Raw genomic sequence first — 27,062 nt, forward strand, 5'->3', positions numbered from 1 at the left:
TGCCTTGCTTCTTTCTCCTGTTCTGATCTTAATCATGCCGAATAAAAAAAGAAAAAAAAAATCTTTCTCAGGCCCTCTTTGCCGGGTATGTTTTCTAAGCGTATTCTAATTCATTTGATTATTTATATTACGAGAAACAGCTACCATTCGAATAAAAAAAACAAGAAGAAGGGATCATTGAACTAAACTCCATACAAGTTATGCATTTGTAATATTTGCTCCTTTCTAGGTTTTGTACTTTTTTTGTCTCACCCCTCCATATCAGTTGGAAGATTTCGCACTCGTGTTGCTATATATTTCTTTAGACTATTCATATCAGTTAGGAAGATTTCGTACTTGTGGTACCGTACAATTCTTTTAAACTAAAACGTAAGATCTTTACTATGTGCACCTACAATTGATTGCAGATGCTGACAAGTCAAGCCGCTGGTGAGCAACACTCGACTTGAATTCGAGTTCCCTTAAATGCTATTCCGCGAGTCTAATTGAGTAGTTCTATTGTTTATATAATATATTTATTTTAATTATGAAATGATCATTATGAGTTTGTGTTTTATCAAAATTCGAGTTTTTGTTCGAGCACTTAAGCTCGATATAACCTGAGAACAAGATAAAGTCGAATTCGAGTTATATTTATTACTCCTCAGAGTCGACGTCGATGTTGAATTTAAGTAATCGAAAATTCATCAAATTCTAGATCGAACATAGCGCTACTCGAGCTCGACTCGACTCAACTCGCGAGCACCCTTACTCTTGATATTTCATCAATTAATTTATCAATAAAAAACAAGCCCCAAACATTGGTGGTTCGATTCTTTAGTGCCCATGCAATCGACGAAAATATTCAACCAAAAACATGATGGGTAGTCCAGTTCAGACATACACACGCATCCAAAAAAAAAAGATATTAATTGTAGATGCAGAGTCAAGTCAAAGACTTGCAACTATGTCAAAGATTTCGTATATCTGAGTTGTATCTATTATCACACACAGGAATCATAATTGTCACCTTTAAAATTCTTCTTCAACATTTATGTTTCTTGGATTTCAGTAGTTAGTACAGCTGGTGATATCGATCCCGATCGAGTTCAACATTGATCGGCAAGTTTCGATTGACTTAATTTACACGTCAAATATTGTATTAGAACCTTGCATGTATGGTGATGTTAAAACATCCAAAGATAGTGAAATATTATTGCTTTTAGAAATACTTCACTCTTGCATGTATATATAGACTGCAATTATTGGTAGTAAAAATTTTTACCTTTTTTGTGATTATATTTTTAAATTATTTTTTTATTTCATCTACATCAAATTATTATAATATATTTTTTTATTTTTACAAAAACTCCTAAAAATAGTAATATCCCTGTATTATTGCTTGTTTTAGATAAATAGTGGTCAAATTGTGGACACAAAATGGTTCTTTTGTTTTCTTCCAAGTCTAACCTCTCTAACTTACACCTACCCCAAAAAAAAAAAAAAAAAATCCTCTATTTGAGAAGAAAAAAAAATCACTTTGACCTATGCTTATTTGTAGCAAACATGTTCCGATGTTCGTGTTTTCCAAGAATTATCGAATTACAGCCTCCCCTCCTCCTCATGGCAATAAATAATAGTGTACTGATAACAATAGAGTTCTATACCGACTTTTTCTGTTTTCACTGAAAATTGCATCTTCCTTGATGAATCATGCCATACCGTTTTACCTTTTCCAACATATATAAAAGCTTTGTACTATCTCTCTGCACCATATACTGATAGACTCGATCTTTTGCTTACATACTCGAGTCTCTTCTTTGATTTTTCTTATGATGTTCGTGCTAATAATGCAATAGGAGAGCAGGAGAAGAAGTAAGTCATTGAATGCTCTGCATTTTATCCTCTACTCCCTCCCATGTTCTGGTCCCAGCCTTATAACTTCTCATTCTTCAACGTTATTTCAATACTACTACTGATCATTCATACCCACGTAAACAGTTTCTCTTCATCTTCAAAACACACAGTCACACACTGACTCTGCTGTACTGAGTCCTTCTCTCTATCAGGGTTCTGTGAGAATCCTCTGCATCGCCACATATAACTGTGTCTTAGTGTTCCATATGTACAAAAGATCTTTTCTTGAATTTTTGTGGCTTTACTCATCATGAATTTTCTTTTCCTTCAATTCCTGTTATTCTTTTGGCGGATTTTTAAGCTTACATTTTCTGCTCTCAGGGATCATGGGACTGATGCAATAGTTTCCGTGTGATCATCATTTGAAAAAAAAAAAAAAAAAGTGAAGGAGAGACTGATTCTTGAAATTCTTTTTTGGTTAACTGACGAAGACAGGAGGGAAAATGTTGATACACAGATGTGTGTTTATGGCTTTGGTGATCAGTGGAATAGCTGCAAGGGTTATATACCCTACGGAGGGGCAGCCCCATCGGATTCTTTTGGATACAGACGTTGATACGGATGATTTGTTTGCTCTATTGTATCTTTTGAAGCTTAACCGATCAGAATTTGATTTGCAGGTCAATGCTTTCTCCAAAATGTGTTACTTTGATGGTTTATCTTTTATGAGGGGAAGGAGATGTGGTTGGTTTTGTGATGTTTATCTTGAGCTTAAAGGTCTACTCACATGTTTGTTTCGTTCCGTTATTTAGCTAAGGAGTAGTTTTTGGTGAATATTAAATTTGGGTTTCCACCATGTCAGTTTCATTAGTTTGACAGTTTCCGTAGCTTTGGCTGGGCTTTACTAGGTTCCTTAAATCCAGAAGTTTGTTTCTTAATAGTTATACCAGGATTATGCAAAGGCCAACTAATAAAGATAATGATTGAAAGCAGTAATGAAATATTATTCTAGTTCTGAAAGTACATGTATTTTGACATTTTTTTTTTTTTTGGTTTTGTGAATACTGATGTAATCTAGTTGAGGCTTAGAATTTGACTGCATATAGAAACTTCAATCAATAAAAAAAAGTTTTTTTTTTTTTCATGTAGTCATCAACAAATCGTTTGATAATTCATCATGAACAAAACAGAGAGATGACTGATGAATACTGTATCAATGCAGGCAGTTACCATAAACACAAATGCATGGACTGATGCAGGACATGGTGTCAATCAAGTCTATGACCTTCTTTACATGATGGGACGTGATGACATTGCTGTTGGAGTGGGAGGTGAGGGTGGAATCCTTGAAGATGGTACCATACTTGCAAATGTAGGAGGATATCTTCCTCTAATTGAACAGGTAAGCAAGTGTTTCTTTGCTTCATGTCCAGAAGTGCTGCAACATTCAACAGTATTTCTTGCAATGGACAACAAATTCTCAGATTTTCTTCTTTTTAGCTGAATTCTGCTACTCATGTTTTATATTGCTTTAACTAGGGGATTGGTACAGCTGGATATTGTAGATACAGGCAAGCCATTCCAGTAGGTCTTGGAGGTCGATTAGACGTCGATACGAATTTTGGCTTTCGCAAAGGTTTTCTCCCGCAGGTATGAACTATTGAAGTGGATATATGAATGGCGAGTCGAAGTTGAAGACACAATTTATAAAGATTTTATTGCTGTCCAGGGAGAATTGATGTTTTATCTCAAAACTTCTTATCCGAGTTTTACATGTCTGAATATTGGTGTTGACTTTTGTATCCATTTCTGGTCTTTGGTTATACAAGCTAGTTTATGCATTGCTGACTTTGATATCACTCTGAATCCAGGGCAGAAGGAAATATTCACCTCTTCAGCAACCAACTGCTCAGCAAGTAATGATTGACAAAATTTCTGCCGGTCCAACAACTGTCTTTATAATTGGAGCCCATACAAATTTTGCTATTTTTCTTATGAATAATCCACATCTGAAGAGAAATGTCAAGCATATTTACATCATGGGTGGTGGTGTGAGATCAAAGAATCCAACCGGTTGCTGCCCAAAAAATGCCAGTTCATCTTGCCAACCTCGGCAATGTGGTGACCAGGGCAACTTGTTCACAGGCTACACTAGTAATCCTTATGCAGAGTTCAACATGTTTGGAGATCCCTTTGCAGCTTACCAGGTAATATGAATTTGCTTTACCAGCTTACTTTGCTAAATTAGGCAATGGGAACCAGAAAAGCTCAAGTCATTCCTCTCTTGCCCTTGTGACACAAGAAATGGCTGTTACGCCTTAGATCTTACTGTTATTCTGATAATAAGTTTTATGTCCTGCAAACTTGAGAATGTGTAATAACACATATAACAACTTCTTTTGCAATATAGGTGATTCACTCTGGAATTCCAGTTACTCTTGTTCCATTAGATGCCACAAACACCATACCAATAAGTCGGGAGTTTTTTGAGACATTTGAGAAGAATCAACATACTTATGAAGCACAATACTGCTTCAAGTCCTTGAAAATGGCTCGTGATACCTGGTTTGATGATCACTTTTTCACGGTAATGACCTGGTAATTTATCAAATGCAGTGCTTCTTCTTGTTTAGAGGCCGATGAGGCATGTTGTTAATGGTAATAATCCGTTAATCTCTTAATGCAGAGTGTTTTTATGTGGGACTCATTTTTATCTGGTGTAGCAACTTCAATTATGCGCAAGCCACACAACGAAAAAGGGGAGAATGAATTTGCCGAGATGGAGTACATGAACATCACTGTAGTTACTTCAAATGAGCCCTATGGGATATCTGATGGCTCCAATCCATTCTTTGATGGGCGTAAAACCCCTAAATTTAACTTGAAAAAAGATGGAGTTCATGGTGGCCATGTCCAGACTGGACTTCGTGATCCATTTTGCCTCGTGAAAAAGGGGAAGGGACGGTGCAAGGTACATCTCTTTCTGGCTTTTCATATTCTTTTGGTTAATGATGCAAGGACTACTTTTAATCGTTATGAAATAGTCATTTTGACCATCTCTGGCAGAATAATATTTCTAGTTCGTGTAGCTTGATTATGAAGAATTAACCAATAGCTTATCTATGCACCAAATTTGATGGCAACATACATAAAGTCACTCTTCCAACATAATAGCTCTCTTGCAACGAAGAGGGTTAGCTAAAGCATTTTGTAGTAGATCCTCTAGATTCATCAACAAGCATCTTTAACCCTTGTTTTTATGGTTTTCTCCGCTTGCATTGTACTTGCTGCTACAGCAGGAATTTCTTTGCTTTCATTTTCTCTTATCCTATAATGATTTTATATCTGCAATTTTTCTGATAAGCAATTCACTGCATATTAATAGGATGGCTATACAACAGAGGTAACTGGTCAAGGAGCAGTGCGTGTGCTTGTTGCTGTTAGAGCAAAACGTAATCGTGACAGAAGCAGCCCTCTAAACAGAGAGTTCTTTAGAAGCTTTCTTGATGTATGTTAATCCAGTCTGCTTCACTTCATAAACTTGAACAGCTACTCATATGGTTTCACTTTTTGTCAATATATGTAAGCAGAAGGCATCAATCATGCTAGCTTCAGTTACATGTTCCAGTTTAGTCCAGGATGCACAAAATTTACACGACTCCACAATATCTCTCATGGCTGCAGGTTCTAAACCATCCTCAACACTCAGGAAGATTCAACATTACAACACAATTTCCTCGTTACAAAGAAATTCTTTACAAACCAGATTTCAGGGGAAGGAGACTTGGCAAGAATGTTGTGTTTGACATGGACATGAGTGCTGGAGACTTTCTAGCTCTTTTTTACCTCCTTAAATTACCTGTGGAAACTATCAATCTTAAGGTACACCAGCCTTTTGCATTTACTGTTCCACTGCAAGTTATAGATTATGTTGTATACGTAGCTCAAGCGAGACTGATCCAAGAACTTTAATAATTTTCATTTATCTGTCTTCATAGTTCTCTGACACATGACTTCTTTGATATGGATCATCATTCAAGGAAAGAAAAATTCATCTCATCCTACTTTGTAATTCTATGACTATAGTTTCTCAAGATTTCTACAAGTTTGTTTGGTAATTGTGGTTTTAGTCTGTGAGAAGCAGAATTCTTAATTTTATGGATCATTTCTGTGAAAGTTAGATATTTGATGGGAACTAGTTTTCTAGCATTCATGAGAAAATGATTTTCTGATATGTATCTCGTCATTTCTGATAGGCTGTGCTGGTTACTCCAACTGGATGGGCAAATGCGGCAACGATAGATGCTGTCTATGATTTACTGCATATGATGGGTCGTGATGACATTCCTGTTGGCCTTGGGGATATGTTTGCATTGAACCAATCTGTTCCAAAGTCTGCTGTGGGTGACTGCAAGTATAACAAGGCTATTCCTCATGGTAGTGGTGGATTTCTAGACTCAGATACTCTCTATGGATTAGCTCGTGATTTGCCACGAAGCCCTCGCAGGCATGTGTTTGCCACTGTTATATTGATCTTGCACTACTTCAACTACTAAATAATGTCAACTTCATGTGATTCATACTTCTCTGTATTTTCAAATAAATGTTGCTTTGATTGGAGCCATACATTTTGTCTGATTGAATTCAGATGATAAATCCACATTAATTGCAGGTATACAGCAGAAAATTCTGTCAAATTCGGTGCTCCTCGAGACACTGGTCACCCTGAGCTCAGACAACCGCTTGCACTGGAGATATGGCAGTCACTAGTGAAAACTCTAGATCCAGGGTCTAAGGTTACCATTTTGACCAATGGACCACTGACTACTCTAGCACACATTGTTGATTTGGGCAAGAATGTAACCTCTTTTATTGAGGTGAGTGGCTCTTCCATACTGATTGTGTTATAAATAAAGAAAAGAAACTGAGGCCATAGGCATGAGAAAGGAGGTTAACATATAAATCAGTCCCTGTTTCAATATTCAATACCTAAACTCCTGTTTCTTATGTACCTCCAGCATGGTCTTTTTCATTCTCTTAGCCCTTATGACATGAAGAATCCACCCATTATTCATTCTAGCTGGCTAGTTTCTCTGCATTACATTAACATCGTTAAAATTAAAGTATCACTGAGCTTTGTTAGCATCAATCTGTAAGTATCACTGTTTTTCTGGGATTTGGTTCAAGGTAATTCTATCTCAGCAAATGACAACATTAGGGGAAACAACCCCTATGGTGTTTATAACCAAAAAGCTCTGAGATAGGAAGCAACAACCACAAAATTATTATTCTCAGTAATAGTCTATACAGAAGACTGATAAGCCATTTCTAAGCACCATATTCTGAAGATATACATGCAATTGCTCATTGAGAAAATGTCTTATGCTGCATGGAATGTGAGATTGGTCTACAGTGATTAATTTTTTATCCAAAAGCTTTGCATGTCTGATGCATGGAATAGCTTATGAAGTAAGATTGGTGGATGAATACGCAAGCCTTGATTTGTGATGCAGGATGTATACATTGTTGGAGGCCACATCAATTATGATAACTGTGAGAAAGGAAATGTCATCAATGTCCCATCCAATGAATACGCAGAACTGAATATGTATCTTGATCCATTGGCTGCAAGGAGAGTTTTTGATTCAGAACTTAATATCACCCTTATTCCACTTGGAGTTCAGCGTAGAGTCAGTACGTTCCAGAAAGTTTTGCAAAGACTCTACCTCACCAAGAAGACCCCTGAGGCATTGTTTGCGAGGAATTTACTGTCTAAGTTACATGACTTGAAACAGGCACATCCTAGATACCAGCATATGGTACATCAATCTTATTGTTTACATAAATCAACTCAATATTTTGCATCTTTATCGATAGTTGAAATTTATATGTGGTTTTAATATAAAATGTCAGTGTTACCATGTGATAGGAAAATCATCTGCACTCCAGAGTCATGCTCTTAATCAATTTTTTTTTTGCATATTTTATTTGAGAACTCAATATGTTTGTTCCTGCAGGAAACATTTCTGGGGGAAATTCTTGGTGCAGTTGTTCTTGCGGGTGATCATTCAACATTGGAATCAACATTCGAAGTGAAGACTGTCAAGGTCTCTGCAAAAGGCGTTGAATCTGAAGATGGACGAATGATAGTTAGTGAAAAACAAGGGAAATTGGTTAACGTACTAGCAGATGTGAATTCAAAGGCTTATTATAACCTTTTTGCGAATCAACTTGGTGATAAAAACCAGTCTGCTATAGTTGGAAGCTTTGATGAACAGAGAAAATTGTGGAGTAAATCACCAATATAGAAGTAGGAATGCCTTTGGATAATTAGTTGACAGCATAGAAAAGAAAGTTTTTTTCTGGTGGAAATTCTTTCTGGACACCAGATATTTCCTTTGATACCTTTGATTCTTGAAATTCCAATTACAGATGACACAAATCACATAGAAGAGAAGCTGTGTCAGTTGCTTATACCAACAAAACAAAGAAAAAGGAAGTCAAACCAAGATATTTTTCTTATAGGAGCCCATGATTTTTCATTCTTTTCATTAGGCGCAGTTCCTCGTGCAATTAAATGAAATCATGAAAACAACCAAGCCTACATAATGAATACTGTAATCTGTTTATTCTAGTTTGTAAGCTGAAAAACTGTTCAGTTTCTTTTACCCGTTTATAGTTTAGGCTGTGAAGATAAACTGCCATGTTATTTCAGATGAACTAAGCACCAAATAGGGTCAATCTTCTATTTGTCCTGAAGATAATATTCATCAAAGCCTGGCATTAGCTTTGAAATATTTGAACTTGTTATAGTTAGGTTAACTCATCCTCGAAATATTCGAACTTCTTGTAGTTAGGTTTACTGATCCTTATCACCCTGAATTTTTTAACCTCTCTCAAATGCATTCAATCATTGTGTGGGATGCCGTCATTATTCCATTCTGCTACAATCGCTCTTGCTTTCTATACATGACAATATAGCTCATGCAATCCAGCTTGTGCTGTCATACTGTGGAAGCTGAAAATGGCCTTCAAATTTCCTTTGTAAGTCTCTGCATATAGCTGAATTCCTACGTTGCCGTTTCCTACAAAATTTCCTGTTAACTTTCCAGAAATTTTCTTATCTGCTTCAACTAAAGAGGCACAGGATGCTGAAATAATAATACGGCGGTGAATCAAATGGCTCTTCTCGAAAGAGTCAATAATTAATCTAATCCGAACCTTGCTATCGGTACCCGAGCCAACTATAATCAGTGGAAAATTGAAGTGTTTAATTTTCTTTTTCGTCTCAAACAGCATCTCACTCTCGCCAACAATCGCTACAGATACTTTTTTGCAGGTGAGCCCTCTATGTACTTGTATATGTTGAAGGCGTAGAAAACTTCAGTTGAACAACAAAGCAACAAGAAGCAAGACAATATAACTATGAAGAAACGAAAAGCATGTATAGGAGGCTGTCATAATTCCTGGGAAAGCATCAATCAGTCGGTCCTCTTCTTCTTTCTTCATATGCCAATGCAATGCAGACTGCAGGGCTAGGGGCTCCATTTGAATACCTAAATTTTCCGTTGTATGCGTTATTGAAGACCTAAATGAACGTGATTCAGATATGGAAGAGCAAAGAAGTTGACTTCAGTTAAATTTGATATTTTGCTGAACTTGACATTGAAGTCGATTTCTTTACTCTGGAAAAACGAACAGGAATATCAACTACTTAGATAAATAACCGATCTCAAGAATATTGATTCTATGGCTAGGGACATGCTGGCAGACCAGAAGGTGCAGCCCGGAAAATAATATCCCAACGCAGAGGCTCCACCAAATTGGTACAACTGAAACATCAGATGTACCAAAGAACAAGAACTTAAATTGATCCAAGATGATATTTGGTAACAGCTGAACAGACTGAAACCTAGTACTAGATGAAATATAAGAAAAGCTCAAGTCATTAACTTTCTGAGTTCACCAAAGCAAAGGCACACAACACCTCTTCCAGTTCCAATCAAAAATTCCTAGATACAAAACCTCACTTCTTAGAGAACCTTATGCTTAGTGATGTAACTCACTCGAAGATCCAGATAGCTTCACAAAAAGAGAGCTTATTATGGTTTTCTCTGCACAGTTCTGATTATCAAAGGACCATCTCATTCCATCATGGGAATAGCTCCCCCTGCCGTGATAATCTGCTGCTCCAGCTGCAGACAACAGTCAGAAGGCAGAATCAGGGATAGAATATAGAATACGCAACTTTATAAGCTTCAAATTTCAGAAGAACGGATAGGCTTATAAAAGTTCATCTACTCACCGTGAATAAAGTCTCAAGCTTGCTCCTCACCAGGAGATACTCTTGCTTTACTTGATGCAAGCATCTTAAGCACCTACAAGATCCCGTCACCAAGATTTCAGTTTATGAAACTAGATATTAATTGACTGGAAAAGGAAAAAACAACTCCTGGAGCTTTCATACATTGTTTAGCGAGTAAATGACTCAAGAAACATGAGAAAAGAGGAAGAAGAAGAAAAAGCTACAATAATCAAAAGGGAGTAAACCCTTGGTTCAAGACAAGATTGCAGAGACACTTACGCTTCAACATTCTGTTCTTCACAAAAATTGCGAAAAGCAACGCAGGCATTTTTTACTCTCTGAGCACCTATGCTGTGGAAGAATAATGGAAGATTTCTTCATCAAACAGTTTTGTTGCAGTTCTTTCAAATAGATGCTAAAATTATCAGTTGTGACACAGCCGATTGTCTAAGGAAATCTTGGTATTTGTAAATGCATATATGCTCAGAAAATGGGCTATCATAGAACATTCTTCCTTTTTCAATTTCTTTGATTTTTTTTAATATCAAAATGGTCATTTGTACCTGGAGCTGCTGCCCTTAAGCTGATGAACATGGGCATCGACCTTCTTGAAATCTATATTTTGCTGATCCCTGCATAAGGGGAAGAAAACGACCACTTTAAGAGACAAATATGGTTTTCAGGCTGAGGCAGATAGCAGGGGAAGATACAGGATAGAAGTTCTTACAGAGCCCTGGTGAGATCATTGAGAAGCTTGTCAGAATCTTCAAAGAAAAGAGACACCACTTCAACAACGAAGTCCGGGTTGCTCTCATCTTGCAGTTGCTGAAGCTGACTAAACTGACCATCCAAGAAGCCCTGAAATCCACATAAACTTTAAATAACAGAACAAAACTACCATAACCACCCAAGAATCTAACAACCTAAATAAAACTAACTTCCTGATATACTAATACAACATAAGAAAAACAGATACCCCATAATTTCATGACCATAAAACTGCAGTTTATGGGTTTTTACCTCCCGAAACAAAGATGCAGTGTAATCCACAAAGCTTTTCTGCAATTGACCAACCTCCATCTTTCTACCCTTTCTTTTGTCTTACTCTCTTTTGGTCTTTAGGACGATTTGAGGTTTGCTAGTTATGACAACCAATGAAAGCTTTCTGGTTGGCGTAGGCAGATCTTGTAGAATAACTGCAAAATCACAGGATATAAAAGCTTGAAAAGGATTTGGTGAATTTAATGTGTCCAGAAAGAAAAGGCCAAAAATTTGCCTACTTTGGGGTGCTACGTGGTACTAAATGGAAACTACACCTTTCCTTTTTCTCTCCTTTCCCTTACTTATTTGGATTTGTGCTGCTCGTTTCACAGTATCACAGCCCCTTCAATCCTTCTTGCAAGTTTAAACATTATTATTTACCATCCCTTTAGCTTGAAAAGAAGTCATCTTTTCTTGTTCTCCACCCCACTTCAATACTCTTAATAGTTCTTAATTATATTTAATGGTCTTATCACTTCCCCAGCCCTCTTTTCTCTCCCTCCTAGAAAAGTAGAAAACAAGGAATTATATCGTGTCTGCCTCCAAAGCAACAGTTCTACCCTATAAAATTGCACTAATTGATTGTTGACCTCAAAAGTAACTTTAGACTAGAGATTATGCTCCCATTTGCCTTTCATTGTTCGAATTAATATTTATGGTAGGAAAACTTATTCTGCTTCTCTTCTTTCCAATTTCAATATGAAGAATCATATCATTGCAATCCAATCCTTAAGATGCCCCTCATTCCCTCAAGACTTTCCCTTTTTGGGTGAAAACTTACCTAATCTTCTACCTGAGAAGACAGGCCAAGCAAACATACACAAACATAAATAAGATAGAGAATCAGTCCTCCTCTTTCACACATCTTATTCGTGGATGTCCAGTTAATTACAAGAATAATTGATGCTCTTTTTCGTCTTTTTGAAAGTCACTATCAGAGGATTCCATTGCATTATTCCTCTTGGGAAGGAATATATAAAACAGTAACTGTATAAATTATTCTCATCTTCCAGCAAAGATATGAGGTTGTTTAAGTTTAAAAATTTCCAGTGCTTCACACCTGTCAATAAGAAAATGCTACAGCAAACATTCAAAGATTCCAAATGGTAGGAGGGGATGGAAGCTGGATGACTTCAATCTGAGTAAGCCCATTACAACATTTAGCATGCAGGAATAAAACCCTTTTCTTTTTGAGTGATACAAGTAAGAAATCTACAGGATCTGTACCACTGTTGTCGTCGCCTTTCTGACTGGTGAGGAGTCACCAATTCAGTTTTTGTTCCCAGGACAATATCTTTGGCTTGCCGATAACCAACAAAGCAAATTTACTCAAGGGATGCGCATGTGAGTTGTGAATTATGATGTGAAACAATCATAAACAATTCCAGATTTTGCAATAAATTGTCTAGTTAAAAAATGTAACACTTGCTAGGCAGTATTGAAAATTTTATAGGACTCGTATGTAATATCATTCAACCCGCATTAAGTCTGCAACTAAAAAACAAAACAGTCATGCAATCAATATGTCTGTTTTCTCATGAGATGTGCATTCTCACAATTGAGACAGATAAGTACAGCTCTGATTTAGTTTTCAACTTAGAATAAGCCGCGTGATTATAATACTGCTCAGACTAAGTATTTTTTTTTGTCAGAATGTCAATCCATCCGAGGTTATCCCTCCAAAAAAAAAATACTACTAGTCGGTAATTTGTCTATTTATATTATTAGTAGAGGGGAAAATATGAAAAGAGGCCTAAAAATCAGTACTGCACAGTGTCAGGTTTCAGAGATAATTTCCCAGCTAAAGCCGAAATCAGAGAGAATGGGAGAGAAAGAAGAAGAAGAAAGAGAAAGTGAGAAGAAAGAATATTTAGACTTTGTATGCATAGCAAATTTTTCCAAAAAAAATTTTCACTTGCATCATAAATACATTTTTCAATCCACCTTTTTATATTTCTAATCACTTTTTTATCTCACATATATTACATCACAAAAAATGTTACAATAATTATTTTAAATAATTATTTGGGATAATACTCTATCCATACTAACAATTTCTTGCATTCAATTCCTTAACTATTTTCTATTACAAGAGGACTATTTATGCAATTATTCCTAACTAGTTGCAACAAGGAAATAACCGCCATCTTAAATCTATCGACATAGTATTCATGGTAGGTAATCCTCCTGATTCAAATGCACAACTTCATGCATAAAACGACGCCCCCTTTTATTTTGAAGATCCAAACAATCCTTTCCCCTTAAACGAAGCTTGTTCTCAAGCTTGAAATTCTGGAAATTGCCTGTCAATGAAACTCCTATCCTCCCAAGATGATTCTGACTCTGGTAGATTACTCTATTTCACCAAATACTAAATGATTGATTGAGAATTTCGCATGATAACTGTGAGAACCCGAAAATTTTCACATTTTCTAGACATTATTTTATTTCTTTGCCTACATTTTAATACTTGTCTTTAAAATATTAAAGTTTCTATACATTTTTATAAGTAAGTACAGTTTTAAATCATTTTCCTGATATGAGTTAGTGTACGTTAAATTTGAAGTGCATTATAGATGTGGGACCCGCTAGAGCGATATAAATTTGGTGACTAAGTGATTTTTGTGCTAAATGTTATTATTTTACAAGGTACTAGGAGATGATTAGAAGTTAATTAGATAGATTACTATTGGGAGAAAGAAGATAAGGTTTAAACATTAAAAGAGCCAAGTGTTACCACCTCATTGGAAGTTGGACTTTGACAAGGATTATTTCACTTTCCTAAAACAAATTTTGACCCAAAATTTCGTCATTTTCTTACCTTCTTGGCCGGCTGTTTTGAGGAGAAAAACAAGAGAGACTACTTCAATTTCTTGCTTCCAAATATGCTCAAATCTTGAGTTTTAGCCAACCAAATTTGAAACTACTCCATACAAGTGCTCACTAAGGAAACTTAAAGGCTTTGGTGAAATTATTTTGGAGGAGGAAAGTCTAAACTACTATCTTTCTTGTGGTTTTAAGGTATCTTGCCAAGAAATCTCTCTTTACTTCTAATACTAGCTTATTTGTGGTTTAAGGGTGCAAGATAAGTAGCTTTATGGGAATATTTCATGGTTTGAGGTAGAGTTATGTAAAATTTCAGTTTTATGATGAATTTTCTGCTCACATGTGATGATTAATGGTTGGCCATGTTTTACTAATTTTAATATGTGAAAAATCTAGTGTTTTGGTGTTAGTTTCATTTGTCTAAAGAAATTCCAGTTTGGAATGCATCAATTTCAGTTTTAGGGTTTCTAATTGAGCATGATTAGGGTTAGTTTAGAGCTACCAATTGGTTGGATTTTAAAGGGGTTTTGCTAGCCTATGATTTGTGTGTGTGTTTATGGCTGTTTTGAATAGATGTTTGTGGTTAAGTATAGGGTGGAAAATAGAGAATTCAAGGGAAAATGCTGTCCGTTTACTTTCTTGTATTGAGTGAGTAAAAGTGAGATTAGAAATGTGATTTTGTGATGCATTGGATTTACTTTGTTTAGAAATGCTTAGGTCCACTCTAATGGTATTAGATGAGCTAAATTTCACTTGAACTTATACATTTTCGCATAGTGAATGTGACAACCGTTTTAAACATGATACTTGGTTACAAACGTCAAGTTTTGAACTTCAAATGTTTACTCAATTTCTTCCCAAAACAAAGAAGAGTTGCATAGGGTTTCTCGGCCACAAAACTTATTTTATCAAGCGAGACTTTAGGTGTGAATTTAGGGTTTGTTTATCTTTCTTTTCATATGATTTTACTCAAAACACTTGTTATATGTTAATTCTTTGCATGTGTGTTCGTTTTGAGCCAAACAAAGAATTTTACGAAAAAGGAAAAAAATGTTTCTTCAAATCCGGCCGTGTATCCGGCCAAATCTTGGCCGGATTGCTGGTCGGATTGACAGGGAAAGAAGAAAAAAATTTGGAATGCTCACTGCATTGAATCCGGCTAGATTGTGACATGGCATCCGTTTCAGTTGTTTTTCGATGAAATTTTCTAAAATCTTTTGAGTTTAATTTTGTCTTTGATTTGGGAAAGTCTTAATTACTCATGTTCTTTTATCTAAATGTACCCTTTTCACTTCAAAAATTATAGTTATACATTGTACTAGTAGGTATTCGAATTTTCTTTGATTCACCTAAAATTTTGATGGTTGAAGCATAATGTGTTCTCTTGGTTACTCTTAAGGTTCCTTGGTGATTGAGAGTGTTATCCGGAAGGATACTTTGAACGTTATTTTGCTTAAATAGGTGAGTGTTCTATATACGTTCTGTTTCCTGTGACTATGTGGATTGTTGTGACTATGTGATTATTTGTGAATGTTTGATTAAATGTTAATTGTTTTCAATGATTTTTAAAAATGAATTTTGCTAGGCGAGTGTGTACTTTATCGTACTTGACCTAAATGAATGTGAAATTTATAATGTTTAAACGATTAAATGATTAAATGCTATTTGTGCATGAATGTAAGTCTTTTGGCTGAATTGGGTCCTTGCTCTTCGTTACCAGTCGACTCGAGCCAGAAGAGAACTCGGTCGGGCGATTGGTGACCCTGGGTTAATGTTTGGTATACTCGAATATGACCACGAAATATGGTGGAGACTAGCCAATGAATTGGCTAGAAGGGAGAAAATGAAATGAATGAATTAATGGCAGGAACAATGGAGGGATTTTCACTTACAAATGAAATTATTTTAATACTGGAGGAATAAGGAAATGGTTGGTGGAATGAATGAACAAAAGGCTCCATGTGAACATATATTCTTTTAATAAATGTGTTATCATTGATTTATATTGTAAATATTTTCTAAATTATTTGTTATTACATGATTAATGTTCTTGTTTAATTACTTGTTTATGTGTATAGAATCTCGCTGGACTTTTAACTCATTTATTTAGTCTTGTTTTCCTTACAGGGGATGCGAGCAAGGACGAGAGACCTATATAGAAAAGTATAGTCTAGCTCTTTTAAAATTTTTGCTTTGTTCTCGCTCTAGTACTCAGTTAGGGCTGAATGTATTGGGAACTTAAAGTTTTTATTATATTTGGGATTGTATTTCTGCTTGAAATAGATATGAGTGTAAGTTTTCGTTTTAAGTTTGGGAATTGTTATTTCACTTATTCTCGAGATTATATCTTATTTTATTTGAATAGTTTGAGTGAGTCCTGATGAGAGTTGTCAGACGGTCTGCCGAACCCTTTGGTTCGCCTTAGGAAAAAGTGGGGCTGTCACAATAACCCGCCTTTTAAGAATCTTCTTAGGTTTTAGTAAATAGTGATCTGCTGCATTTAGTTATGATAGAGTAGATTCTATAGTTTGAGTAATTCCAATCTTCTTTTTCAACAAGTAAACGTGGAATACTGGATGGATTCTAGCTCCTTTAGCCAGTTTTAGTGTGTGGGCTACTGCCCCCACTTTTGCAATGACTTGGAAAGGTCCAAAATACTTAACAGTCAGCTACAAATTCTTGTGAATGGCAACTGTTTGCTACCTGTAAGGCTGCAACTTGAGGAACCCTAATCACCTTCTTGAAAAACTCTTTCAGTCCTATTCTTGTCAGCAAATTTTTTCGTAAGATTCTGAGCTTTGGCTAGATTCTCCTTGATGAGAGATATAACTTGAAACCTTGCATGTACCATGTCAGTTGCCGCAGGTATTATACTCTCATGGAGAGGTCCCAGGGGAGTATGACTTGGTTTATACCTATATAATGCTTCAAATGGCGTTATCTGCAGGCTTATATGAAAGTTAGTGTTGTACCAAAGTTCAGGTGTAGGTAACCAACTACTCCAGTGTGAAGGGTGTTCATGGCACATGCATCTGAGATAATTCTCCAAGCACTGGTTAACTCTTTTACTTTGGCTATTTGATTGAGGGTGGTATGAGGAACTGTAATGTAGATTTACTCCTAACAAGCTGAACAATTCCTACCAAAATCTGCTGATGAAAATCCTGTCTCTGTCAGTTATTATTGATTTTGGCAATCCATGTTGTGACGACCCCACCTTACCCTAGGGCGTACCAAAGGGTTCGGCGGACCGCCTGTCCAACTCTCGTCAGGACTCACTCACTCGTATCACGTGCATACAACCATGGACTATAAAAATATCGCGATTTCAACTTATAATTTACATTGATACACAATTAAGATACAAAGTCTCAATATACCCAAACTGGTTCAAAGTGTACACAATTTAGATACTAAACGTTCTATTCGAGTAATAGCGCGAGTACAAGTCAAAATCAAAACAACTAGACTACACTAGTCTTTACATATCCCACGCTTCCTTCGTACCCCTGTAAGGAAAATAAAACTAACGGGGGTGAGCGAAAACTCAGTGAAGTTTCAAATATCAAATTAGCCATCAAACAAAGTAATAATCATGTAATAGTGAAATAGCGAGCAAACAAGTCCAATCGAGGAGATGACCTTTCAGGTAATCAAGAATATATAGCTCATATTCACATGTAAGGATACAGTGGCTCATGCCTCGGCTCCATCCCAGCTTGATCGATTGGTAGTTGACACTACGTCAACTTTCAAGTAATAACTATTCCAGAAAGAAAAACCCCACTTCACGCCAGTTTCCGTCCACCAATCAACCCCCTTACCCGGACCCGCACGTCACACAAAACACGGGTGATAATACTCGAATATACCGATTAGTCGAGGAGAGAACACTCCACTCGACATTACTAGTTACCCAGGGTTCGTTATCTAATCGATCAGACCCTTACCGGCTCGACTCGATTAACTAGCCACAGGGTTTCTGGAATACCAGACAAGACAAAATTTGTATGCAAGTATATCATTTCAAGTGAAATCATGGAATAATAACAAGTTTGATTAGGGCAAGTGCGATAAAGTATACTCTTGCCCCAAAATTACACGTACATAACATGTAATCACATTGATCACGTATCAAATACAAGTATCAAGTGCAATTCGATATTTGAAAGCACTCACCAAAATAAGTATAGTATTTTTAGTGGTCTCGTCCAGATGATACTCCTGGCTTGGAGTCCAGATCTGCGATAAAAAGTTGCTTAACAACTTGAAAAATCATGTAAGGTTCGAAACTTAGACGTTTCGTTCAATAATAATCAAGAAATTGAAATTTGTTTGAAAAATATCCGTAAATCACTCGCTCGCTTTTCAAATGGTAAATTTTGGTATCAATTATACTTGGAAATAGCTTTTAAGTCGAAAGTGCAAGGAAAACAGATTTATAGTGATTAATACCACTTTTCCTAGGGGTACAAGTTCGGCTAGATTCTGACGTATAACCCTCGATAACCAAAGTAGCAAAAGTCCTAAATGGTTCAAGTGATATTCATCTCAACTCTACCCAAATCGCAAGTATATTTCTATAGTTCTCGAGCGTAAATTTGGGCAGCATGCCCTTTGTGTTTACCTAATTTTCTAGCCATTTTGGCTTCATTATTTTTCTCATTCAAGCCCAAGTTCATACACAACACAAATGCATTCAATAGCCGTTCCATAGGCTCAAAACAATACAAGAACATAAATCGACTAATAACAAATGCGGAAATGAAGTTTACAAAAGACAGATTTGACGGGTTTTTACGAAAAGAGTACATCTGAGGCTACGCTTATCGGATTAGTATGCAACTTATACCATTTCGAAGCTAAGACATAGGGATACAATGTTCATGAAGAACACTTAGTCTAACTTCCAGTGTAACCTAACCAAATTCCCAATTCACATAACCTAACTCCAACTATTCGGCTATTCAACCGTACTGCCTTCAAATGGCCTTATCTCAGTCTACCAAGATCCGTTTAAGACGTTCTTGGTGGCGTTAAAAATTTAAAACAGAGTACTAAAACTTTCATGTTTTGACAAATGGCTAAATCCGAACGAATTATAGTGAATAAACACAGCCAAATGGACTGAACTGTCTACGCGGAACATTGGAATTTAACCTAGGACAGCGAGGGTATTTTGATCTTTTCACAGGCTACATTGCTCCGATTGAGTTGAAATTTTGTAGGAACCTATAAAATTCTATTCTCTACAACTTTCATGTTTTATGCCAAGCCTAATTCGGCCTCTAACATGATGCAATAAAACCGAACAGAATGGGCTAAAATTTTTCCAGAAATCTGGAATTTTTTATTCCAATGATAACTTTTTTCATTTCTTGCTTCACTTGCTACCAAAACCCCCTATACAATCTTGGATACAACATATAGTAACCATACATCAAGTTTGACAGTAATTCATCAAACCCTAATTCATGTATCCACAAGGAAAAATAACACCCAAGACATGATAACAACCATTATTCACCACAAATTTGAGATGCTAAGCTAATTTAAACAAGATTAAGAGTAAAAATTGGGGATATCACCATCCTTACCTTGCTTAGTGTCTACTAAGGGCGACCCTAGCTTTCCCCTTCAAAAATTCACCAACACCTCACTAAAACAACACTCAAAGATAACTTTAATCGGTTTACTTTCTTTGTTTCCTCACTTTGTAGCTCAAATTTAAGATGAAGGAAGGTGGGTTTTGCTATCTCTTTTCCCCTCTCTTGTCTCGGCCACCAACAGAAATAATAAAGAAGAAAGAGCAAAAATTGGGGATAAAAAGGTTGGACTCTTGGTTGGTCAAGAAACACCACTCTTCTTTTCTCTTTCTTTTCTTTGCATTTGGTCCACATTTTCGGTCAAGACTAGCTGGAAATGAGGGGGATATTTTGCTCAAATATTAATGAGCTCATGTGGTAAGAAAGTGGTGGTCAAGTGGTGCGTTCAATCGGTAGTGCGCGGTACCCGTCGGTTCGCGCCGTTTTTTCTTAAATCACACGTACTAGGGTTTTTACTTCCTATTCACTCACTTTTTATCATTGCTCCTAATCACATATTATTTCTCACCTAAAAGTCACTTTTAATCACTAAATTTGATCTTTGCTCCGTACCGAAAAATCATCCGGCGAAAAATCGCAAAAACCCTAGTTTACTCCAATCCTGAAAACATAGAGTGAAACCCTACTTTCTTGGTCCATCTGCACTTATTGTGAAATGATTGGGTAGTAGGGCTATAACAAATGAATAATTTCCAAATAAAAGGGCATTTTTGAGAAAAATATAAGGAATTTGCGAGTCCTCACACATGTAATTTATATACATTGTCAAGAAAGACCTGAGCAATTTGTTGTCGGGCAGAGTGAGTTTAATGAAATGACTGAATTTGGTTAACCGATCCACTACTATTAAGATGGTGTCAAATCTATGGGATAGGGGAAGTTGTTCAATAAAATTCATGGTTAGGTGTGACCAAGCTTGCTGAGGTACCGAAATAGGTTACAGTAGTTCAAGATAAGGGACATTTTCATGTTTACTCTTTTGACAAACATCACAAGACCTTACATACTGAATGACATTTCTTCTGATTCCAGCCCAGTAGAATAAAGCCAGTACCCTATGTAAACATCCCCTCTGACCAGAATGCCCTCTAATAGCTGAGTCATGTAAGGCTCTAATTAAGTTGGTTCTGATATTTTTAGAAGACCCCGTGTATAATTTTCCTCTAAACTTGAGCACTCCATTCTCCATTTGATAATCTGAATTTGCATTAGGATCTTATAGCAACTCAGATAACCTCAGTTGAGCCTCTGCATTCCCATTATAGCTCTTAAGTAGCTTGACAGGTGCCGAACCTGTGCAATAATAAATACCTACTCGAGAAAAATACAGATTTTGTATATAGCGGTGAGTAGGGTCGAATCCACAGGGACTGGGGATAATTCGTTTCTTCTAGAGTCCAAAGTATGAGGGGTTTTTGGATTAAATACTAACTAAATAAATTAACTGCAGGAAATAATTGATTAAGAGAAATAATTAAGGGAAAACTCTAGCCAAGGGTACACTTCAGAAATGGTTCAGGCACTGATCACTGATTCACAGATAATTCCACATTTATTAATAGATTAGTTATAGTTGTCATGCACGCGATAAACAACCAACCTTTTCTTAATTTCTCGATAGTTAAGGTACGACCGTTAACTATTTCTCTAACCCAAAAACAACCCTAGGTACGACCGTAGGGTTTAATTTCTAGATTGCATTAATAATTAGAAAGACCCAATCCTAACTAACAAACACGCTACGAGGGTTTGTTTAAGTTAGATCGTATGTTCCCCTGACGTAAACCCAATTACGCCAGTTGCTACTGAGATAAAAATAACGAACAATTACGGATTCAATTATCCCTATTTAGCAAAATAGCCTATGTGAATAATTAAATATTGTGCATCTATTCAATCACTCACACGAACTATAGCAATTAAAAGTAGGAAACATATAAATACCAATAAATTAAGGAAGCAATTAAAATAAATTAGATCTCACAGTAATTGTTGAACCAAGTCTTCAGTTGTCCCCTTGACTAGAATTAAGAGGTTAGTCCTCCATTAATGGAGAACAACCATGCGAAAGAGCTAAGAAAAGAAAACTAAAACTATGCTAAAAACTAAACTAAAACTATCGATTGATAAGATAACCTCCCTCCTGTAAGTTTCTCCCTTTTTAAAGCCAAAAGAAAGTCCAACGCTATCTCTAGTGGTCCCCACTGAATTGAGAGTCCAAGGGCCAAAGAATTGGAGCTTTACCAAAGTCCTTGTTTTTAGTTTCCTCTTTACTCGTAAGACTCCTAGTACAAGTCCACCCTTTTCAGCATAAAGATAGGAAATCCCTTTTTGTAGCATCCTGTGGAGCCCGGCTTGTATTTCCTTTTAGAACTTCCCATGTGTGGAGTGTTTTTCTCAATAAAGTCTCCTTTTTAGCACTTGTTTGCTCCACTTCCTGTAATTAGGGCCAAATACCAAATATAAGTAAATATTAATAATTAAAACAATATTTGGCAAGGATAAAGGGGAAAATTAACAATAAAATAACCAACAATTAACACCCTATCATAGCTCCTGCATCCAGGCTTGTTGGACTGTGGAAATGGCACAGTTTTGGTGCACAACTACATTATTGTCACTGAATTCCTCCATTCTCCTCCTAGAGAGGGCATCAGCTACTCCATTTTCTGAGCCTTTCTTGTACTGTAACTCATAGTCCAGCCAAGCAATTTGGCAAGCCATTTGTGTTTCAATAGATGTGTAAGCCTTTGCTCCAGCAGGTGTTTGAGGGTTTGGTGATCTATCCTAATGACAAAGTGATGACCAACTAAATAGTGCTTCCTTTTAGTTACAGCTAGCACTAAAGCAAATAGCTCCTTTTCATACACTGATAGTCCAAGGTTTTGAGTTGATAAGGCTTTACTAAGGAAGGCTATAGGATGTCCCTGCTGCATCAGTACTGCTCCAATGCCTACTCCACATGCATCAGTTTCTATTACAAAAGGGAGTTCAAAGTTTGATATAATCAGTACTGGTGTTGTAGTAATAGCCCTTTTTAGATCTTCAAAGGCTATCTGAGTATTATGGTTCCATACAAACCCCTCATTCTTTAGTAGCTGAGTTAAAGGCTTACAGATCAACCCATACCCCTTAATGAATCTCCTATAATATCCAATTAAATCCAAAAAAAACTCCTCAATTCTTTGACTACATTGGGAATAGGCCAAGCTTTTATGCACTCTACCTTAGTTGAATCCATCCTTACTCCCACCTCAGAGATCACATGCCCAAGTATTCTATTGAAGTCTGAGCAAATGAACATTTTGATTTCTTACAATACAGCTGATTTTCAGCCAAAACTCTAAGCATAGTTTGCAGATGTTGTGCATGCAACTCTAAAGTTGGATTGTAAATCATAATATCATAAAAAAAAAACTAAAACAAACTTTCTCAGATATAGTTAAACTATCATGTTCATTAGGGCCTGAAATGTAGCTGATGCATTTGTCAGCCCAAGAGACATTACTAGAAATTCAAAGTGACCATGATGTGTTTAGAAAGCAATCTTAAGGGTGTCTACTGTTTTAACCCTCAGTTGATGATAACTAATTCTATAGTCTAGTTTGGGAATGTATTTTGTGTCATGCAGCTCATCTAGTAACTCATCTATATTTGGGATGGGAAACTTGTCTTTTACAGTTAACTGATTCAGTTTCCTATAATCAATGCACAATCTCCAGGAATTGTCCTTCTTTTTAACTAACATAGGGGAGGCAAAGAAACTGGTGTTGTGCATAATGATCCCATTTGTGAGCATTTTCAACAACCTGTTTTTTAATTTTTGTTTTATGGGAATGGGGGTACCTGTATAGTTTGAGCTTGAAAGGTTCAACTCTTGGTTTAAGAATGATCTGGTGGTCCAACTCTCTCTCTGAGGGTAGTCCTTTTGGAGAGCAAACACCTGGGAATGTTGTTGCAGAACTTTCTCTATAGGTTTAGGAAGCTTTTTCTCTGAATCTGTTTTAAGTTCCGCTTGCATTGCTGCACAACTCCTCTGCTTTTCCTGTATAAATTATCTGAGATCCTTGCCTCTCACTAGTTCCATTGTAGGTTGATTTACAAAGCCTTAGAGGTGCAGTAAATCCCCTCTGCTACTAAGAGCAATGCTAAGAGTATGGAAGTCAAAAATAGTAGGACTGAATTGACATATCTAGTCCACTCTAAGGATAATATCCCATTCTCCCAATTCCATTGTCTTTAGATCAAACTGGAATTGATAGTCTTGGATCAACCAAGTCACTTTGGGATAGATTGCCCCACTAATTATGTCAGTCCCATCTACTAGGATCACAATGAAAGGATTAACTATATGATGTGGCAGGTGCAATAGGTTGACAACCTTATGATAAATGAAACTATCAGAACTCCCTATATCTACCAGAATCTTGATTGGTAATCTCCCCAGATTATCCATCAGCATTATTGATTTTCTCTTTATGGCTTCAGATAAGGCATTTAAGGATACATCAGTAAGTTTCCCAACTCTACCCGTGTGCTCATCTTGCTTCCCTTCTGTATTTTCAAAGTCAGTTTCTTCTTCCACATCAGTGCCTATACAATTCAAACTCCCTGATTTATACTGATGGCCGACTCCAAACCTCTTTCCACATCTGTAACAAAGTTATGCTTGCACCTATACTACATTTCCTCAGCTGAAATCTTACTAAATTCTCTATGTGTAAAATCAATCTTCTTGAAAACTAGAGCAATTGCAGGAAGTTTATATGAGTTATAGTGATTTTGTCCACTTACAGAGTTCCTATACATCCCAAATTTTGGGTCTACTGCAATCTTTTCAAAAGACTTAGATTGTTTCGATTGGCTTTTCAAGGATCACTCTTGTAGTTTAGCAACTTCAAAGGCTTTTGTCAATGTATACAATTTGAACATCTTTACCATTGGTTTGATTTCATTCTTCAGGCCACTAACAAAACTGGAAACAAAGTAGGATTTATCTAACTTTGGATTCCTGGTCAGCATTAGGGTCTTCAACTCTTCAAATTTCTCCTCATACTCCTCTACTGTACCCTTTTGTTGCAATTTATTGAATTCCTCTACTATGTCAAGGGAACCTTTTCCAGAAAACCTTTCACACAACAACTCACTAAATTCCCCCTAAGACAGGCTAGGCCTTGCTAACTTCATCCCTTGGAACAATTGTCAGCCTTCCCTTTTAAGAACATTTCAGCCATATCTAACTTCTGGTTCTTTGGTATTTGATATATAATTTAGGAAATATTTCTGACACTTTCTCAACCACTCCCTAGGGTTGCCTAAAAAAAAGATTGTAACTCTATTCGAGGCAAATTAGGTACGAATAGTTTACCTTTAGGTTCATGTTGGAATCCTGGCACATCCGCTAGAGTCGTCAACCTCAGATGTGCCAATGGAGTTGGTAGAATTGGTTCTGATGCTTCGACATCGTTGTCCTGAAGCCCTTTCTCCTTCATCATTAGCTTTAGCATGGTATTGAACTGTTGCTCCATCTTGTTGAACTTCTGGTCAAGATTTCCTACCATTGCCTTCAATTTGAAGTTATTTTGTTCCATCTCATCATGGAACTTCTATTGCAACTCTTCCTGACACGAAGCTTGGAAAGTGGCCATGGATTCCACTAGCTCTTGAAGTCAATTCTCCTGTTTCTTGAGTTGGTCTTCCAAGGATCAATATTGAGTGCTTTCTGCCATGATTGATATCACTAACAGCCAATAATCGATTACTCTGATACCAAATGTCAGGTTTCAGAGATAATTTCCTAGTTAAAGCCAGAATCAGAGAGAATGGGAGAGAAAGAAGAAGAAGAAAAATGAGAAAGTGAGAAGAAAGAATATAACATAATAGAGAGAGAAACCATTTCTTACATCCAATTCCATAACTGTTTTCTGTTACAAGAGGACTATTTATGCAATTATCCTAACTAGTTGCAACAAGGAAATAACTGTTATCTTAAGTCTAGCATTCATGGTAGTTAATCCTCCTGACTCAAATGCACAACTTCATGTATAAAATGACACCCTCTTTTATTTTGAAGATCCTGACACACAGCTCCTCGTATGGTGTTTTATAGCCATCAAATCCTTAGCCAACAAAAGGTTTCACCACATCAGGCGGGTCTGGGAGAAGAATTGCTTTATCTCAGTTGGCCCTTTATTCAACTTATTATTATATATACCATAGTAATCAAGCATGGCCAGCTCGAAAGTTCGACAGATCAAATCGATCAAACAAGTTAGATTAGTAAATAGACTAATATAGAGGATGAACTTGTTCACCGGCCAATGACTTGTTGGTTCAACTGATGACAAAATTGGAAGTTCAACTACTAACTAGTTCATCCAATAATTCAATAACTATTATGTTATTTTTAATAACTCAAAAATAATTGTTTTGTGATATAGTATAACACGCGGTTCAATCGATAAATCTGCAATTGAACTGATGACCTTCCCGGGTGGGTTGATGTCCGGGCAGGTTTAATAACTGTGCTATATACTAGTATTAAATAAAATTGTTCTATGCTATTTAAGGTCTCTCTCTGTGGACAAATCATATGCCCTTAGACAAATTCCAAGTCTTGGCTCCCCAGGAGGTTATCATTATGGATCTTACATGGGTGGATAAATTATATAAAGGGAAAATGGCGGTCGATAGATTTTAGTTTTCTAGAGTTTAGATTTGACTTTGTTAGGCCTTCTTCAACGTCTCCCTATATGAAGTGTAAGCAAAAGTTTGATGTTAAATAATTGTTCGACTCTCTCAATGTAAAGCGTCAGCAAATGTTTGATATTAAATAATTGTGTGTTATTTGTTAGTATTTTCTTTTAAGATTCAAGTTTCAGCTTACTATATCCATCTATTATGTGCCAAACTTTCACTCCACTTCTAGTAAGTGTTACCACCAATTAATAAATCCATCTATTATGTGCCAAACTTTCACTCTATTTCTGGTAAGTGTTGCCATCGCTTTTTCAAATAATTACTCCTCCTAGGATATTGCACATCTACATCTCTACTTTTTTTTTTAAAAAGAGTAAGTGGGAGGTTCGAATGCGAGATTCTCTGACTTACATTTCTTCTTTCAAACTATCCAACCTATCCCTTTCGCTCCTGCTATTTAATAAACTATTAATTAACAAAAACCAACGATAACTTTCTCTTTTTTCACAACAAGAAAATCACTCTCATTTATAAGCCCAGTAAAATTTTAATAATCGCCAACAAATTTTTCTTTCCTTTATAATATTTTTTAAATGTGAAGTTGTGCACAGACATAGTGGCAATGTCTTGTGAATTGATAAGTTTAATGTAAAGACGGTGACACACATGAAGACGCAAGTCCATCTGTTGGATGAACAGTGCCCAAGCCCAAAGACAATTGCATATGACCCAAAGGAGAAATTCTAGAG

General features: G+C 36.4%; 2 protein-coding genes across 3 annotated transcripts; one reads left to right on the forward strand and one right to left on the reverse strand.

Moving 5' to 3' along the window:
* Nucleotides 1-1,613: 1,613 nt before the first annotated feature.
* LOC113736896 (nucleoside hydrolase 3-like) lies at nt 1,614-8,470 on the forward strand. The gene is made up of 13 exons (XM_027264094.2): nt 1,614-1,854; nt 2,218-2,516; nt 3,059-3,238; nt 3,376-3,486; nt 3,708-4,043; nt 4,247-4,423; nt 4,523-4,807; nt 5,222-5,344; nt 5,521-5,718; nt 6,093-6,343; nt 6,509-6,713; nt 7,350-7,655; nt 7,854-8,470. Exons 2-13 carry the CDS (start codon nt 2,340-2,342, stop codon nt 8,142-8,144), a joined length of 2,640 nt encoding a protein of 879 aa, XP_027119895.1. The 5' UTR covers nt 1,614-1,854; nt 2,218-2,339; the 3' UTR covers nt 8,145-8,470.
* A 1,180-nt stretch (nt 8,471-9,650) lies between these two features.
* LOC113736840 (histidine-containing phosphotransfer protein 1-like) lies at nt 9,651-12,484 on the reverse strand. Of its 2 annotated transcripts, none has more exons than XM_072084229.1 (7): nt 12,410-12,484; nt 11,162-11,337; nt 10,869-10,999; nt 10,705-10,773; nt 10,421-10,492; nt 10,142-10,214; nt 9,651-10,031 (listed from the first exon to the last, which is right to left on the reverse strand). In XM_072084229.1, the coding sequence occupies exons 2-7, from the start codon at nt 11,219-11,221 to the stop codon at nt 9,981-9,983; spliced, it is 456 nt and encodes a 151-aa protein (XP_071940330.1). In that variant the 5' UTR covers nt 11,222-11,337; nt 12,410-12,484; the 3' UTR covers nt 9,651-9,980. The 2 variants fall into 2 exon arrangements, with proteins under 2 accessions (XP_071940330.1, XP_027119817.1); XM_027264016.2 differs by lacking the exon at nt 12,410-12,484 and adding an exon at nt 11,458-11,692.
* Between the last annotated feature and the right edge of the window lie 14,578 nt (nt 12,485-27,062).

Source organism: Coffea arabica, chromosome 3e (genome assembly GCF_036785885.1).
Source record: "Coffea arabica cultivar ET-39 chromosome 3e, Coffea Arabica ET-39 HiFi, whole genome shotgun sequence".
NCBI classification, from domain to species: domain Eukaryota; kingdom Viridiplantae; phylum Streptophyta; class Magnoliopsida; order Gentianales; family Rubiaceae; genus Coffea; species Coffea arabica.